The sequence below is a fragment of the Pelodiscus sinensis genome, chromosome 5 (genome assembly GCF_049634645.1).
Source record: "Pelodiscus sinensis isolate JC-2024 chromosome 5, ASM4963464v1, whole genome shotgun sequence".
Lineage (NCBI taxonomy): Eukaryota > Metazoa > Chordata > Testudines > Trionychidae > Pelodiscus > Pelodiscus sinensis.
This window is the reverse complement of record NC_134715.1, coordinates 92616391-92634023: the sequence shown is the minus strand read 5'-3', so window position 1 is coordinate 92634023 and position 17633 is coordinate 92616391. Positions and strand designations below refer to the sequence as shown.

Genomic DNA, 17633 nt, shown 5'->3' with positions numbered 1-17633 from the left:
TGAAACAAAATTCAAAAATGATTGAGTTATTCGTCTCAATTCTTCTCACTCTATATGATTCAGTTAATCATTTTCATTTCTGATTTCAAATTACCAAAAAAGCTAAAACTGGCTACACACTGACTGCACTTCATTTTGGAGTAACTTACTGAACTCACTGGCATTGTTTTTTTGAGAAAACAAAGTATAGTATGGCTTCCCTTGGGAAAGTTGAAATATACTCAAGTAAAACAGGCTGTAGACTTATGACATCACCATTATGGCCTGTGACCATTATGTTCCAAAATAAGGGGCATGTATTATGTAATATAAAATAAGAAAATGACATTCCATGGGAACTGGCAACTCTAGATTTCTCTTACTGCAGCTTTCTGTACCACATGGTTCGGTGATAGATTCTAAACCCATTTCATTCATTCAATTAAACAACCCATAAGGATTAGCTAAAAAAATTTTCTAGCAACATCCAACATAGCAAATAGCTTGGGAATTTACTTGTTGAATCACACATATTCAGAAAGAAAGAGTCTTGAAAAATGATGCATTGCAAAGTGAATTATTTAAGTTACTAACCAGTTGATCCACATTGTTCTTTGGACATATCCGTATCTTCATCCACATGAATTTTCTCCCCATGAGCAGTTTTCCTTATGATGTTTCTTCTTGCAACAAGGCCATACATCATCTTGCCTTTGCTCACACTTGACATAGTTTTCCTTTTGAACCAAGGGAATTAATTTCTTCAAAATATTCCCAGATAGGATCTCTCTTACATCCAGAAATCATGACAGTTTTTCTGTGGCAAAAGTGTGTGTGGGGGGGAAATATAGGAAGCTATATGTGCACTAAAATGTCTTCCCTTCCTCTTTCCAGTCCACTCCATTGTTCTCTCCTACGTTTTTTTTTTTTTTTTTTAAAGACAGAGAAACATCTTAACTAACTCCTCTGCCATGCCTGGCCCAGGTCCACCACTACATAAGAACAAAACAAAAACAAAAACAATTTTATCCAGCACGCATCTTTCTTTGCCCATGTGACTTTTTAGTCTGCTGAGAAACAGAAACTGAAAGCCCAGAACTTTCAAGAAGCAAGATCTGGTAGGCAAGCCAGATGAGAGCCATTAATTCATTTTTATGAGACAGCGTAGTATATGAGTGATGAGATTTAACTGCAAATATTACTTCTAAATGACAAATTTAGTATTTTATTGATGAATTTTTAAAAAAAATAAAAAATCCAATTTAAATAAAAAAGTCAGATTTTTTTAAAATTTTTGTAAAAAATCATTGATTTTTATCCACCTTGCACAAGGCAATCAGTGAACAATATCTGCAGGTAGCAGCCCACAGATTTAAAATAGAGGCCTTTAAATCCAAAAACAGGGAAAAAGATAAATACAAAAAACTCAGAAGTTTGAGGTGGAACAACTTCAAAGTTGGACAAAGCTTTTTAAGCTTCCTGAGGCTCTCTGTGCAGCAAATCTGGCAGCAGAGGAGGACTGTATGTACTTACAGAACAATTAAGGACTGCTTCTTTGCCAACTGCATGATCACATTTATAGGCACTGTTCCTTTCCACGCTGAGATCACACAAGTCATTGGGCACAGCATGTGAAAGTATCACAGATTTCTTTGTATTCATGATAGGAGGTGCATACTTCTGCAAGATGTTTCAGCAAATAAAGGATTTAAATACTGATATTCTTATAATATTTATAATGATTCCGCTCTTCAAAAAAAAAAAAAAAAATGTAGTCCTCTGCATGGGCTAAGTGAAACAAAGCAGCATCAAACTAGCTACAGGTTGAACCTCTCTAGTCCAGCAACATCCATGACCCAGCATGATTTTAGTTATCCGAATGTCTACGTTTCATGGATATAGACAAATTTCCTGTGGCCCAATAAAGTTTGTTTATGGCCACCAATCCTGGTTCTCAGTGGTTGGTGCTGTTATTTAGCTCTAATTTACCCCCTAAATGTCTTTTAATAGCCCAGTAAGCAGTAGAAGTGTTGGTAATCAGCTAGTAAATATTGACCTCCCATGGTTTGGTAAATTCTCTGGTTCGGCATCATTCAGTCCTGAGAGTATTTTAGTACAATGTAATCAGAATTAGGGCTGTGAAAGTGTAACCATGTACACTGTTAACCAAATACAGGACTATGTAGCACTTTAAAGACATCTTGTTAGTCTTTAAAGTGCTACATAGTCCTGTATTTTGTTTCAGCTACACCAGACTAACACGGCTACATTTCTATCACAATGGTTAACCAGGACTATGTAGCACTTTAAAGACTAACAAGATGGTTTATTAGATGATGAGCTTTCGTGGGCCAGACCCACTTCCTCAGATCAAATAGTGGAAGAAAATAGTCACAACCATATATACCTGCATTTTGCTTCAGCTACACCAGACTAACAAGGCTACATTTCTATTACTATGGTTAACCAGTGAGCCTAGGTTCATTGGTTAACCTTCATTGTTCTACACAGGATACACATGGAGCAGATTTAAAAGCTGGAACTCAGTGTGCACCAGCTCTTGAAGAACTAACTGCCCCTTCCTTCCCCCATCTGTGTAACTATAACTGCTGAATTTTTTCAGTGGTTACTTTGTGCTTTATTAAACACATTTTAATATCTCTAACTGGAATGAGTAAACTTTCTTCTTTGTCCTCTAAGTCCATTTGAAAATTAACTTTGTGTAGAGCAGGTCTTTTACTTTTTCTGAGGTTTTATTCCACATCAACCAAAGTTGAATAGGTGGGCAGCACATATTGCACATACAACAATATGAAGTAACAGCTTCATGCTCTGTTCCTAGGCCTTTTTCATATGCATGACAGCCATGTTTCAAAGGAAACATATTTATGCCATGTTTCCTGATATTTCTTGGCTAACAATCTCAAAGTTATCAGTCCAATTACTACACAGTTCAACAGAAGCACAATTTAATTTCAATTCATGTTCACACTGTGGCTCACTTAAAACAGCCCATACATTGAGAACTTATTTCATGCATCCATGATTTTATTGATGGCAATGCTAATCCCATCACATGTCTTCAGGTTTTCTTTAATTTCATTTACATGATTTTCAGATACTCCTGGCAAATAAAATTTCTGCAGATGGCATTAACTTGGTATCATTCCAACATCTGTCAGTTTACATTGTTTTAGGTGAGTAATGTACCACACACATCTATGCACATCATGGGAGTCAACATGGATTTATTTTCTGCTTGAACAGACTTAGGGAAGCAAAACATGTGGAGCATATCTGTGGAGAGAGTCCTCTCCTTTGGTATGACCACAGCATCCAAAGTGTTTAGAAAGGCTTTTTCAGTGGTGGATGCCTGAGAAGAGAAAGATGTACAGATTTTCCATACCTCTACAACTGACTACAGAGGTAAACTCTGGGGCTGCTGCTACACTTCAAAGGGGGAAGCGCTCATATTGACTAATCGAACAGTCATTGCAAGCTGCACTATTTGATTAGCCAATTAATCCAAATTTAACATCCGTAATCCACTAAGACCTAGGACCAGATCTTTGACCTTCCCAGGAAACTGATTCTTGAACTCTAGAAATCTAGCAAAAGCAATAGAGTCATTTCACCAAGAAGGCCGATAATTAGAAATCCTGAATTAGAGGGAGATGGATGAGAAAACCTTTCTTCCCAAATAATCAAGTCACTTGCATTCCCTACCAGAGCAAGTAGCCTTTAGGTGCTATTGCTGGGATCACTCTGTAGCTGCCTGCACCTCAGAGAGTTTGGCAGAAAGTGAAAAAACAACCCTCCCCCACTTCTTGGCCTTTTGTAGGGATAGGAAAACAAGAAGCAGGGGTGTACCATACAGGCTTTACTGGATCCATGATTGTCTTAGTGATGGGGGGGTCCCCTCTATTGGGACCAGAGAAATGTTGAATTTCTAGCAAGCTATGCTGAGGCTGCTAAATTTCCTCCAGCTGGATGTGTAGCTCTGCCACCACCCTATGCAGAACCTCTTGATATTGTTTAAGAAGTCATCTGGAGGAGACAGAAAAGATGGAGACACACATTCAGCAGGTGACAATGACGAGATTGATCCCAGAACCATCATTCCATCAAATTCATCTCATTTTCATCCTCCAAAATACTCTGATGGGTCTGGTTGAATATTGCCAGTTGATGACAAGTAGTACCCATGCATCAATCCCGGATGCCTACCATAGGGTTCTCATGACCTCCAATATTGCCAATCAGATGGATCCAATGGCCGAGTGGAAATCCCATAGCATAGGGTACCAGCTGTCTCTTGGCTAAATCATGTCTGGTTGGAGGTTAGAACCCTGATCTTGTAAGGTATCTGTCTGGGGCCACCTCTCCTTGCCACAGCAGATGTTTCCGAGGTGCTGCTAATTCAATGAAAGAGAAGATCGAATCCTCGATTGCTGGCAAGACCGACTGTATCAATGGCTGCACTTTAAGGCTGGCAGGTGGAATGGGGGCACAGAGGAAACAACCCCTTCTCATCAAGAGACTCCTCCACTGAACAACCACCCAGAATATAGACAGTCTGAACAGAAGTAGTGAATTAGGATAGAAAAGAGAAAAAAAATGTCTTCTGAAGAGAGGTCTCCAACCATCCTGGAGATCAGGAGAATCCACTAGTAGAACCATAGGGTCTAGAACTTCTCTGGTCACAGCAGTTGCCTGCCCCCTCCAGGTGCACACTGCTATTGGTAATGACGTGGCTCCTGAAGTGGAAAAAAGCATTTTGGTATGGGGCTCAGCTTCAATGTCTTTTCCATAAGGTATATTCTGAGCCTCAGTTCCTAAACCTCACAAATTCTAGAGGAAAAGAGTGTGGCATATGAAGCACTTGTCAGAAACGTGAACCTCACCCAAGCAATAGAGGCAGCATTAATGTTAGTCACTCTCAGAAAAGGAGCAAGGACACAAAACACTTTTTAAACTCTGGGATCCGTGGTATAATCCCAGACTTCTCAGAGGAAAAGTCCTCAGGCAGGGGGTATAAAAGCACCATCTTTTATAGCTGTACTATAAAAATCAGACTTTTTTTTATTAACTATATACTATGACACAGTAAGAAGGATTTGAGGACACAAGCGATTTCATCACTGGACCCAACAACAGCAGCCACTACATCAGGGACTCGTATAACTACACATCACACTAATGTGATCTTCTAGGCCATCAAAGCTCCACTGCCACGTATATTGACCAAACTGGACAGTCTCTATGGGAAAGAATTAATGGACACAAATCAGATATCCAAAAAGGCAACACACAAAAACCTGTTGGAGAACACTTTAACCTGCCCAGGCACTCATTAATGGATCTCAGAGTCACCGTGTTTCACGCCAATTCCACAAGCCAAATACACAGGGAACGGTTGGAATTTAACTTCATTTACAAGTTTGATTCTTATGAGAAAGAAATGAACAAAGATATCGGTTGGCTCATATCAGCTGGCTCGCACGCTACCTTCCACATTCTAATGACTTAACCAACCAACGGAAGTACTAATTGTTCTTATCAGCCTCTTGTAACTTGAACCATCTCTTCACTATCTTTTTTTCCATTTTTTCTTCACTTCGTCCTCTTTTATCCCCTCCCCTGCCCTTATTTATTCTTGGATCTAGACTTTCTATACTCCAGAGTAGCCAGTTAGACCGGCTGGAAGAGTCCCTCCGCCTCCGGGTCAATGGGCAGCCACTCCACCCCACTACTCCAGGGACTAAAACAAACCCCCAAGTCAGTAGTCCAGCGCCCCAGACTTGTGGCAAACAAACCCGGTAAAGAGCCCTGGCTTTAGGTCAGGGCGGGGCAGCCACCAAACACGGTTAATAGTTCAGAATCCCCGGCCTTGGTTCAGGGCGGGGCAGCAACAAACAGAGAAAGGAGTCCTGGCCTTAGGTCAGGGAGAGGCAAACAAACAAACATTCAGGTAAACAGTCTAGGAGCCCAGGCATGGGCTCAGGCTGGGCAGCAAACAAACACAGTCAGTTCAGGTTCCTGGCCCTGGTTCAGGGCAGGGTAGTAACCACTATAGTCAGTAGCCAATAGTTTGTCTCCTGGTTCAGGAAAGGTGCAGGCTGCTCGCCTGCGGTGGCAGTGAGGAGGGAAGATTGCCACTCGGTAGATCGCTGGCGGGTGGGTGCGGGGGGGATGACATGCAGGCTCACCCACACTACTGCGTCCCGGCCCAGGGCCCTAGAAGTAGCAGCACAGGCTGCTACTGGCTTAGTGGGGCTGCGGCCCGAAACGCCCTAGCCTGAGGCCTTTAACAGCCTTCACTACTCCCTAAGCCACTTCCCCACTCCCCCTCAGTGGGTACCTGGAGTTCTAGCAGGTCACTTGGGGAGTCTAGGCTGGTCACATCCAGCTGGGGTCCAGGCGGTCCCAGCCAGTCCTCAGCAGCTTGCAGTCCAGTGAGTTCAGCCAGTTCTCGGAGGCAGGCTGGTGCAGGCTTTCAGGCGGGTTCTCTGGGTCCGATGCAGTTGGGGGTCCAGGCCAAGCCTCCTTGGGTTCAGGCTGCTTCTCCAGAGGCTGGGCCCAGACTGAGCCAGGACGCTGGGCTTTTATAGCCCTGGCCACGTCCCCTGGCTTCCAGTCAGGTGACAGGAAGGGGTCAGTCTCAGCCCAAAATGACTGCCGGAGGGGTCCCTCTGCCTCCAGGTCAGTGGGCGGCCAATCCACCCCACTGCATCCAGTCATCTGAAGAAGTGAGTTGCACCCACGAAAGCTCATACCACCATCTACATGTTTCATTAGTCTTTAAGGTGCTACTAGACTATTTGTTGTTTAAGTTTTTCTAAATAAAAGCTCAGTGTTTTAATTGTTTTGTTCCTGATAATTATATATGGCAAGGATTTAGAAACCTATTACTACTTCCTAAATAAATAGTTAAACTAAAAGAGGGACACTTCAAAACTTAAGCAGTTCATTACTTAAATGTCAATGTATTATGCCAAAAGCTTTGTACTCATACACAGAACAGAAGAAAACCCAAACACAGAGCCCAGTCTGCAACCTGCACTCATGCTGACTGAGTACTACTCAACACAAGCAAAGGGTGAAGAATCACACGCAAAATTAGCAAGCATTGCAAGGTAATTTTTGGATAGGCAACCTGCAAACAAATGAAAGTACAGGCAGTCCCCGACTTACGCGGATCCGACTTACGTCAGATCCGCACTTACGAACGGGGCTTTTCTCGCCCCGGAGCTCACGGGCGGCGGATCGCCACCCGTGTCCTCCGGGGCGAGAAAAGCTTCTCCCGGTCTCCCTGGTCTGCTGGGGGGGGGGGGGTCCAGCAAAGCCGCTGGACCCCCCCCCAGCAGACCAGGGACACCCGAGCAAAGCTGTCCAGGCAGCGGGAGTTCCGCTGCCTGGGCGGCTTTACTCGTTTGCCCTAGAGCAAAGCCGCCCAGGCAGCGGGACTCCCCCCGCCTGGGCGGCTTTGCTCCTGTCCCCCTGGTCTGCTGGGGGGGAGGGGTCCAGCAAAGCCGCTGGACCCCCCCCAGCAGACATGGGGGACAGGAGCAAAGCCGTCCAGGCGGCGGATTTGCTCGGGTGTCCCTGGTCTGCTGGGGGGGGTCCAGCGGCTTTGCTGGACCCCCCAGCAGACCGGGGGACAGGAGCAAAGCCCCGGGCCTGTGGTAGAGCAGGTGGGGCGCTGCCGGTTGGTCCCGCAGCACCGCTCCTTGGTGCTATTGGACCAACCCCGCAGCACCCCAGCTGCTCTGCCCCAGGCGTCCCCTGCCCCGGGGCTTCCTGGAATCAGCCGCTGATCAGTTTCAGCAGCAGCTGACTTGGGGATGCCTGGGGTTCTTAAGTTGAATCTGTATGTAAGTCAGAACTGGCATCCAGATTCAGCCGCTGTTGAAACTGAGCAGTTTCAGCAGTGGCTGAATCTGGACGCCAGTTCCGACTTACATACAGATTCAACTTAAGAACAAACCTACAGTCCCTATCTTGTACGTAACCCGGGGACTGCCTGTACACAAAGCAACTGACGTGTCTAACTTGTCTAACTGCTCACTTCCTGCACTCACCAAATCATCCTATCATGCTCTGGACAGAATACTTTCTGTATGTGGGGAAGTGGCAAGTCCCATTTTTGTTTACTACAGCATACCTCCAAGAACTAGGAAATACAACTTTAGTTTACCCCACAGATAAGCTCTGCTTTAATGTTAAAAGAAGCATAATGATCCTGAATGCTAGTAAAAGTAAGGAACAACTGGGGAGCAACAGAAACAAAGAAAAGATTAAACACTTAACTGAAATGCTTTGTAATTATGTTTGAAGGCAGCAACACGCAATCTAGGCTAATGAGTGGTCCACTCCCTCTCAATGCGCCACAAGATTGTCATAACCAAGACAATTTCCTGAAATAGGGTAATTTTGCTAACTACGCTTGTGTTCCTAGAATTTGTGAAATGTGCCAACTGAACCGTAGGAGCACTTTGATTGGATGCAGAAGGCTCCGACAGTCAATATTTGTGCAATCAGCATATACCTCGCTTTACATGCATATCATTGTAGTAATACCAGTAGGAAAAAAATATGCAGACAGAAAACAGCAGAATCTGGTAACTCTGCCTGTGGGCAATGGTAGGCAATGTCTCACGGGACACACACAAAACCCCAATGAGCTGAGTGCAAACCACAGGCTGCTCAGCACTGTTTTAAGGCATTTTAAATGCTTGTAAAATATTTTTATTTAAAAACAGTAAGCTCACCTTATAGTTACACAAACTAAAAAATTTAAAGATGTTCTCTATCTTTCAAGTTTAGTAATTTTAGGTGTTTACTTAGTTGTATAAATATTATCTTTTCTTCTAAGTGAGACTATACAATCCTTCTTGTAATGATTTCCATAATGTTGTGTGTAACGATCAACCAATATCATATTAAAAAAAAAAAAAAAAAAAAAAGAGAGAGAGAGAAGTCCTGCAGCACCTTAAGATACTAACTATGGCTGGATCTCCCTTGCGGTGGAATGGCCTAGAGTTTAGGTCACTGTGAGTGTAGCAGCACTGCCTTGGGATACTGGGTTGCGTAATCTACTACATCGAGGATGAACCAATATCCAGCAGCACTGTTCTCCAGGGCCTGACTATGGCAACTCCAATCCACTCAAAGGGTATTATACTCATGAGTGGGAGGGGAATTAGCGGGCTTTCTCCAGGGGCCGGGGGTGTGGTGAGTTGACACTCTGGACTGGAGGCACAAAAGTCTGACACTTCCCTATGGACCCTGGGCCAAAAGAAGTAGGCCAAGATCCAGGCCAGCATCTTTACCCTCGCCAGGTGTCCTCCAGTGGGTATGGCATGGGCAAGTCATATCTCCTCCCTCCAGTAAGGCCAAGGCACCAAGAGCTGGTGGTGCACCTCTTCCATTTGTCAGTCCTTCTCTACCTGGTATAGGTGGTCTCCCTTAAATCTTAAAAATGAGGAAACTATCCCACTTGCTGAGGGGGGCCATGGTCTCTCCATTCACCATGGCCACCTGGTTGCACGCGCAGCTCAGGGCGTCGTCAGCTTGTTGCTCTCCCACAAAATCTGAAAGGCAAGTCAGGATTGCAGATTCAGGCAATGGGGCTGGCTCCTTCTCCAGCTGGCTGGAGGCCTGGTCAGTCTGGGTTGGTGCTGAACACTGGGAGGTTCCCTCCCCAGGATCCACAACTTCCCCTACACTCGCATGAGTTGCTGCTTCTGAATGATCGGCCTTTAAAGGGTGGGGTCAGTGCTCAATAGACAGGTGTTTCACCAGTTCAGTCAGCAGTTCCACAAACCTTCCCCAATCCCCGCTCAATATCATGAGGTAGGCAAGGATTGGGGCCATACTGACCATCAAGGGCTCTTTGAACCTCTCTATCTCTAGGTATATGACATCCACCGCTGGTGGATGTCATATACCTAGACTTTAGTAAGGCATTTGATACGGTCTCGCATGATATTCTTATTGATAAACTAGGCAAATATAACTTAGATAGGGCCACGATAAGGTGGGTGCATAATTGGCTGGATAACCGTAGTCAGAGAGTTGTTGTTAACGGTTCTAGATCCTGCTGGAAAGGGATAACAAGTGGAGTTCCTCAAGGGTCTGTTTTGGGACCCGTACTGTTCAATATCTTCATCAATGATGTAGATATTGGGATAGAGAGTACGCTTATTAAGTTTGCAGATGATACCAAACTGGGTGGGGTTGCAACTTCTTTGGAGGATAGGGACATAATTCAAAATGACCTTAGCAAGTTAGAGAAATGGTCAGAGGTAAACAGGATGAGGTTTAATAAAGAGAAATGCAAAGTGCTCCACTTAGGAAGGAACAATCAGTTCCATACATACAAGATGGGAAGCGACTGTCTAGGAAGGAGCATGGTGGAAAGGGATCTAGGGGTCATAGTGGACCACAAGTTGAATATGAGCCAACAGTGTGATGCTGTTGCAAAAAAAGCAAATATGATTCTAGGTTGTATCAACAGGTGTGTTGTAAGCAAAACTCGTGAAGTCATTCTGCCGCTCTACTCTGCACTAGTTAGGCCTCAGCTGGAGTACTGTGTCCAGTTCTGGGCGCCACATTTCAAGAAAGATGTGGAGAAATTGGAAAGGGTACAGAGAAGAGCGACAAGAATGATTAAAGGTTTAGAGAACATGACCTATGAAGCCAGGCTTCATGAACTGGGCTTGTTTAGTTTGGAAAAAAGAAGATTAAGGGGGGACATGATAGCGGTTTTCAAATATCTAAAAGGGTGTCACAAGGAGGAAGGCGAAAATTTGTTCCTCTTGGTTTCTGAGGACAGGACAAGGAGTAATGGGCTTAAAGTGCAGCAGGGGAGGTTTAGATTGGACATTAGGAAAAAATTCCTAACTGTCAGGGTGGTCAAATATTGGAATAAATTGCCAAGGGAGGTGGTGGAATCTCCCTCTCTGGAGATATTTAAGAACAGGTTAGATAGACATCTGTCAGGGATGGTGTAGACGGAGCTTGATCCTGCCTTGAGGGTGGGGGGCTGGACTTGATGACCTCTCGAGGTCCCTTCCAGTCCTATTATTCTATGATTCTATGATTCTACCTTTAAGGTCACTTGGGTGTGAGGGTAGGCCTTCATGTCCCCATGAACACAATGAAGCCTAATGGTGCCCTTAGGAGGGCCAGGGCGAGGCACGAGAGCACGCTGTACCAAGGCCTGAGCACAACTGGAATCAATCAGTTCAATGGCTTCTGTCCCATTTATCCACAGTGAGACAGTCAGCTCCGTGTCCTGATGGCGTGCTCGTGTTTGTGGGGCCCGGAAGTTTCCAAAGTTACCTTCCACATACAGGAAGTCCTTCGACCAATGCTCAAAACCCTCACTTGTGAAACAAGTCCCGATTCTGGGTGGCCTTAAGAGTTTTCTCCTCTGGGTGCCTGGGAGGAAGGGTCTTGGCAGGCTTCCCCGAGTCAGGGGTTCAGTAGGGGGTCTCATGTTTGGTGGACACATGATCTCCTGAACAGGGAGCTGGGGGGCTGGTCCTGAGCTTGGGAATTGGGGAATGCAGGTACCCTTTACTCCACAAGCCCTTCAGGGCCTGGGGAGGGATGGAGGATGCCGAGGTTCCCCCAGCTCTGGGAGTCCTGGATAGTTCCATCCACCAGGGTCCCGGTACCCTTGGTCACTCTAGGGCCCGAAAAGGGCGCCATCACTGGGGATCTGGCCGCCAGATAGTTCTCTATCAGTTGGACAGTATCTGAGTGATTCTGTACAACTCATTTTCCCTCTTCCCCCAGAGGGTAGAAACTGGGTAAACTGTTTGAGTAGGATCTACTCTGCAACTTGTACTCCTGTCTTTGTTTCTGGCTTCAGCCATCTCCAACAGGCGTCATACAGCTTCTGGGTGATGAGGCCAGGTCAAACTCCTGGTGGGTACTGTTCCTCCTGGAAGCTTTATTGGAACATCTCCTCCGAGATGTCTAGGATGTCAAGGATCACTGCTTTGCCCTGGGCATAGTTCTGAGCTGCAACAGGTCTAGTGCGCAGTATGCTGTCTGGGCTATTCCAGTCAGGTATGGGGCCAGCAGGTACGCCCACTGTGCTCTAGCCCATTGGGCTACCATCGCCACCCACTCAAATGTTTCCAGAATCATTGTCCAGCTCCATCTCAGCAAGTTTCATAGATGCCGGCACAGGTACAGATGAAGGTAGCTCAGCTGGGGTCACGAATTGCAGCAGGGAAGTCACATGTTGCATCAGCTGCTGTTGTTGGGCTGCTAATTCTCCAATTAGCTGTTGCTGGGCCGTCTGTTGTAACAGCTGCTGCTGTTGCTTGGCATTTTGTTCTGCCATCCCCCTTTAGCAGCAGTCCCATTGCCCTTCAAGGGCAGAGCTCACATTCACTGGTTTATTGCTGTCTCTTTAATAAGGCCTGTCAGCAGTACTAGGGAAGTGCCTGCATTCTCCACCACTTGTGGCCGGGTTTCCCTAGCAGTGGGGTGGCCTAGTGGTTAGGTCTGGAATAGCCACTATATTAGTAGAGTCCTTAAGTTTGGGGCATGGCACGAAGAGGTCAGGTTTCCCCTTTTGTCACTTGGCCAGCCACTAGACCAAGTAAGCCTCCAATCCCACACCCTGGGACAAAGAGGAGAACCTGCTAGAACCCTAGTCTAGCAGGTTCTCCTCTTTGTCCCAGGGTGTGGGATTGGAGGCTTACTTGGTCTAGTGGCTGGCCAAGTGGATGGGCTTCAGCTCCTCTCCTGCACAATTACGCTCCTGTCTCCATGCTGGTCAGCCCCTAACTGAACCAAGCTCCTCATTGCAGGTCTGGCATTGGCTGCAAGTAAGATGGGGTGGGGCTATCTGGACCCAAAGGTTTTGCTTAACCCATATGATGCCAGGACCCTCCCCCCTTCACACTAATCAAAACAAATACACACACACACACACACACACACACACACACACACACACACACACACACACTTTTATATATATATGAATGAGAGAGAGAGAGAGAGAATGAGTCATTATCTTCCATGGGCAAAACTCACATGGGTTTTACCCATAAAAGTTTAGGAGATATTATATATTAAAAAAATATTTATTTATTTATTTATATTATATATATTTGTTAGTCTCTTTTTTTTTTTTTTAATTACAGACTAACACAGGTACCTCTCTGAGACTTTCAATATCATAATGTTTCTTTTGGTTTGGTAGGGGTTTTTTTGTAAAAATTAAAGCCATCTAGGTTATAAACATTGTTTCCACAGTAATGAGACGTATTTGGTTAACATCAACTGCAATTAAGATAACCAGCCAAATAACCGAAGCTTAAAGGAAGAGAGTGATCATTTTTCATGTGCTATGGCCAGCTTTAGAAAAAAGTCAACAAAAAATAAAACCCTCAATATTTTTCATCCAAATCCATGTAGATAAAATTCTCATAGATATTTCTCTCTATTGTTTTCTTTTCAAGCCTCTTGAGTATCAACTGATGCTGGAATTATTTATACCAACTGGTTTACTTAAAATGTACTAAATATTCTTTCAAAACATCTTCATAAACAGGGCTCGACAAACTGTGGTGAAAACCACTTGCTAGCCCCGCACTGCACATGCACGAGACCTGCACTGAGCATGCGCGAACCGCTGGTGAATGGGGTGAACGGCTGAAATCTAGTCGCCACAGGCGAGTAGCTAAGTGGATTTGTCGAGCCCTGTTCATAAATATTGAAGACCAATTTACAAACTTTCCCCCGATTGAACTGCTCCATGAGTCACATTAACACACACACACTCCATGGAAAAAATATCATACACATTATTCTGCTACAGTACAACTCAACACACAATATATAATATAGGAGACTCCACTTTAAAATAGCTGAAAGGCCCTATCAATTTAATAACCATGAAAAACACATCATGGACCATGAAATAAGCACTCACATAAAATCTGACACCCCCCGCCCCCCTTGGTGCTGAAAGTCCCCAGCAGCAAGTCCTCATCAGGACTGGGAGGGCCAGGACTTGTCCTTCACCTACATGCTCACTCTTGGGGGAGGAAGGAAAATCAGACCCATCTCCAAGTGACTCCCCTGACTGCAAGAAGCATACCTGGCAGTAATGGACAGCAAACCGGGAGGTTCCTGCTGCTGGCGGTGGCTTGCAGAGGCAGATGACTAGAAGCAGTATTGCGAATTGTTAAAAAGTGCCACCAGGAAACTGGAGATATTCAGATATCATTTTTCATTTATGCTATGTGGAAACAGGCAGAGCATGTTTTTAAACCCTTTAACTTTAAGGAAGATGGTCACAAATGAGACTATGAAAGGATTCTGGTTATCTTTGATGCATATTTTATACTGCAGAAAAGACTGGTTTATGAAAGGTCATGTTTTTAGCAGAAGAAAATGTTTTATAAGAGCTCTGCATGAATTGGCTGAAAACTGTGAATCTGGAATAGCCAAACATGGATATCAGACAGACTAGTGATTGGGTTAACAGAAACATCTTTCACCAGCAGTTATAATTGAAGACATACTTAAACCTGGACAAAGCTATACAAATGTAGAAAGCAGTTTGAACTAGTCATACAGAAAGAAGGCAGGAACAACTTGAAAAACCTGAAAACTTCCTTAGAATTTGTAAACAGACACTTGAGTGCTAGAAGTACGAGCCAAAAGCTCCAGAGACAAGGAAAGAAAATTCCTGAATTAAGGAGGGACAAATTCCAGCCTTCATACACAAGATGTGGAAAAAGTCATATTCCAAGAGAGGACTATGTCCAGCCAGAAATATAATGCATGCACAATATATGGACATTTTGCAGCTGTTTGCTGTGCCAAAACAGTCAGGGAGCTGACTCATATTAAAGACAAAGGCAACTGTGAAAGAAACCCCTATTACACCCCCGTTCTTGTTTCTCTACCCTTTTCACCTTCCCAGAGTCCAGCTAAGAGATCAGACACACAAAAACCACCATCCCCAGAGACAACCTGGAGGGCCTCCCTCTCAGCCAATGCACCTGAACCCTTCCTTCTCAGAGCCCAACCATGTGGACCCCTGGACTAGATACCTGCACTCCCCTCCCAGCCCAGCTGCAGGACTCTCTATGCCACAGACACTCTCACTCATCCCCCGCTCCCTAGAATCCAAGGATCCAAGGGAGAAACAACCTGATGCTCCATATCAGGCTTGCATTGAGTTTACTGCACACCACCCTCCCCTTCCCTCAGGGCATGTTAGGAACTATAGTGGCCAGCAACCCTCCAGCTCAGTGGTTTTCAAACCTCAGGGTGTAAACCAGTACTAGGTTGCAGAAATGTAAGGCACTGGAACGCCTTGCTCAGCACCCAGGGACCCTGCCAGCTGTCTAAAGCTGGATCATGACTCACACCCTGTACTTTAAAAAGCACTACTAGTCCCTACCTGTTCTGACACTGTGCTATGCCCCATAAATAGCAAGCAGCACGTCCAGCTCCTATGCAGGAGGGCCATGGGGCTCCATGCACTGCCCCCCTCCAATCACCAGCTCAGCAACCTCATTGGATGGTTTCCTGACAATGGGACCGGGGGGGGGGGGGGGGAGCAGGAAGCACAGTGCAGGGGGACTAAAAAAGGGGAAGGCAGTACCTGTGGGTGAGACCACCTCTGAGAGGTGTCTGTCTATCCTGCTCTTTAAGAAAATCTCCAATGACTGAGATTCTACAACCTCCCTAAGCAATTTATTCCAGTGCTTATCTGTTCCTCTACTTAGGCCTGAGACTGACCTCAATTTACCAGTTATCCAAGGAAATACCTGCATGTGCCTATTCCAAAGAAAGAATGCCATCAATCCCATACCTTTTGTAAACAAAGGACTGCCAAGAGGCCAAAAGAGAGGATCATGACACAATAAGATTTTGGTTCAATGTAAACAAAATGCATTATGTGGGACAGGGTGATGAGTATGTGAAAATGTGTGTTCTTCAAATTGATCTTGTCATACCAATTCCCAAGATGCCAGGAAGGGAGAATAAAAGCAAGTGTATGCAGAGTTGCATGTATGCAGAGTTGCTAATGAGAAGGGTCTCTGAAGAGGGATGGGGAGGTGGAAGGGAACAGAACTGAAGAGAGCATTCCAAGTTATTCGTGCTCAAGACCTCACAATCTAACATAAAACGGGCTCACGCACAGTAGAAATGGAACAAATGATTTACAAACATTGGGGAAAGAACGGGGATTTAAACTAGTGTGTCGCTCCTTCAAAAGTTCTTTTTGGGGCCAGGAGACTGCCTGGTTGAGCTCTGGCCTTACTTATTAGAGGTAGTGGTTCCCAACCTTTTTTATACCGGGGACTGGCAAACCAATTCACAAACTGTTAGTGGACTGGTAACATTGTATTTGCATATTTATCAAGCTAATAATGAAGATGCAAATAAAATGTTACCAGTCCACCAAAAGCCCTGGACTCCAGAGCCAGCCCTAATCCCTAGAACCCCCCACCCCTCCACTACCCCCAGCACTAGCCACAGACCCGAGTCCCTGCACCCAACCCCCTGGGCTAGCATCCCACCTTCAGAGCCCCCTAGTGCCATACTCCATCCCAAACGCCTGAGTGCCAGCCTTCCCTACCCCTTAGAGCCCCTCACCACCAGACCCACCCAGGGTCAGCCTCCTATTTCCAGACCCCACTACACCCAACCCCCAGAGTCCTCCCCAATGCCAGCCCCCAATATTAGCCCTGTCCCAGAGCCCCCCAGGCCGCCCTGTCCCCATAGCTTTCCCGTTACTTGCCCTGCTCCCATAACCCCCCAGTGCCAGCTACCCACTCTGGATGCCCCAGTGCCCCCCAGTGTCAGCCCCCCGCCTCTTAGAACCCCTACCCCCAGAGCACCCCAGCACTAGCTCTGCCCTCAGAACCTCCAGTGCCTGCCCTTTTATACAGAATAAGGCTGATTTATTTGAGGTTTTGGTCCTTTCTGAGGGCTGTGCTCCTGGATGCTGTCAAGTTCTTATAGATGAGTCCACCCAGAGCTGTTATCAGTGTCTCTGTTAATCTGCTGGGGGGGGGGGGGGGGAGAACTGTTATCCCAGCTCTGTGCCTTTGCTGGGGGAGACTTGTGTTTCTGGCACAGACAGCAGGTAGGTGAGCTTGTGGTATGGTCAACACATCAGGTGACAGTCTCAAGAGAACCTCTGTAATTTAACCTGTCACAATTACTTTGTGAAATGTGGAAAATTAAGAAGTCAAAAGGAGTTATGTTTAAAAAGTCAAATGCATCGGAATTACAAATGAAAGGAGTGGAGAAATCATAAACCTCATTCACAAAGGACAGCAAGGATTAATTAAATACCATCAACTGGGCAACTAGAAGGGATGTAAGGGCGTATCTAGACTATGCTAGACTTTCGAAAGAAGGTATGCAAATTCTTATGGAATTTGCATATCTTTCAAGCTCATTTTCGAAAGTGAAAGTAATTCAGACGTGGTTTAGTCAGCAAACCCTCCCATTTGTCGACAAGCCGTGTAAATCTAATTTTTTAAGGAAAAGCGGCTTGTCGACAAACGGGAGGGTTCGCTGACAAAACCGCATCTTAATTACTTTCACTTTTGAAAGTGCCACTTTTGAAAGTGAGCTCAAAAGATATGCAAGTT

General features: G+C 45.3%; 1 protein-coding gene across 5 annotated transcripts in view; it reads right to left on the bottom strand.

The window, feature by feature from the left end:
* The window catches only part of PDS5A (PDS5 cohesin associated factor A), a 154927-nt gene that overhangs the window by 123222 nt on the left and 14072 nt on the right, over positions 1–17633 (bottom strand). Inside the window, exon 2 of one of the 5 annotated variants that reach the window (XM_075930550.1) lies at positions 574–716. The exons of the other annotated variants lie outside the window; for them this stretch is intronic. Within the exon in view, the coding sequence (XP_075786665.1) occupies positions 574–587 (14 nt within the window). The 5' untranslated portion in view covers positions 588–716. The remainder of the gene's footprint in view (positions 1–573; positions 717–17633) is intronic. 5 annotated transcript variants of the gene reach the window in all.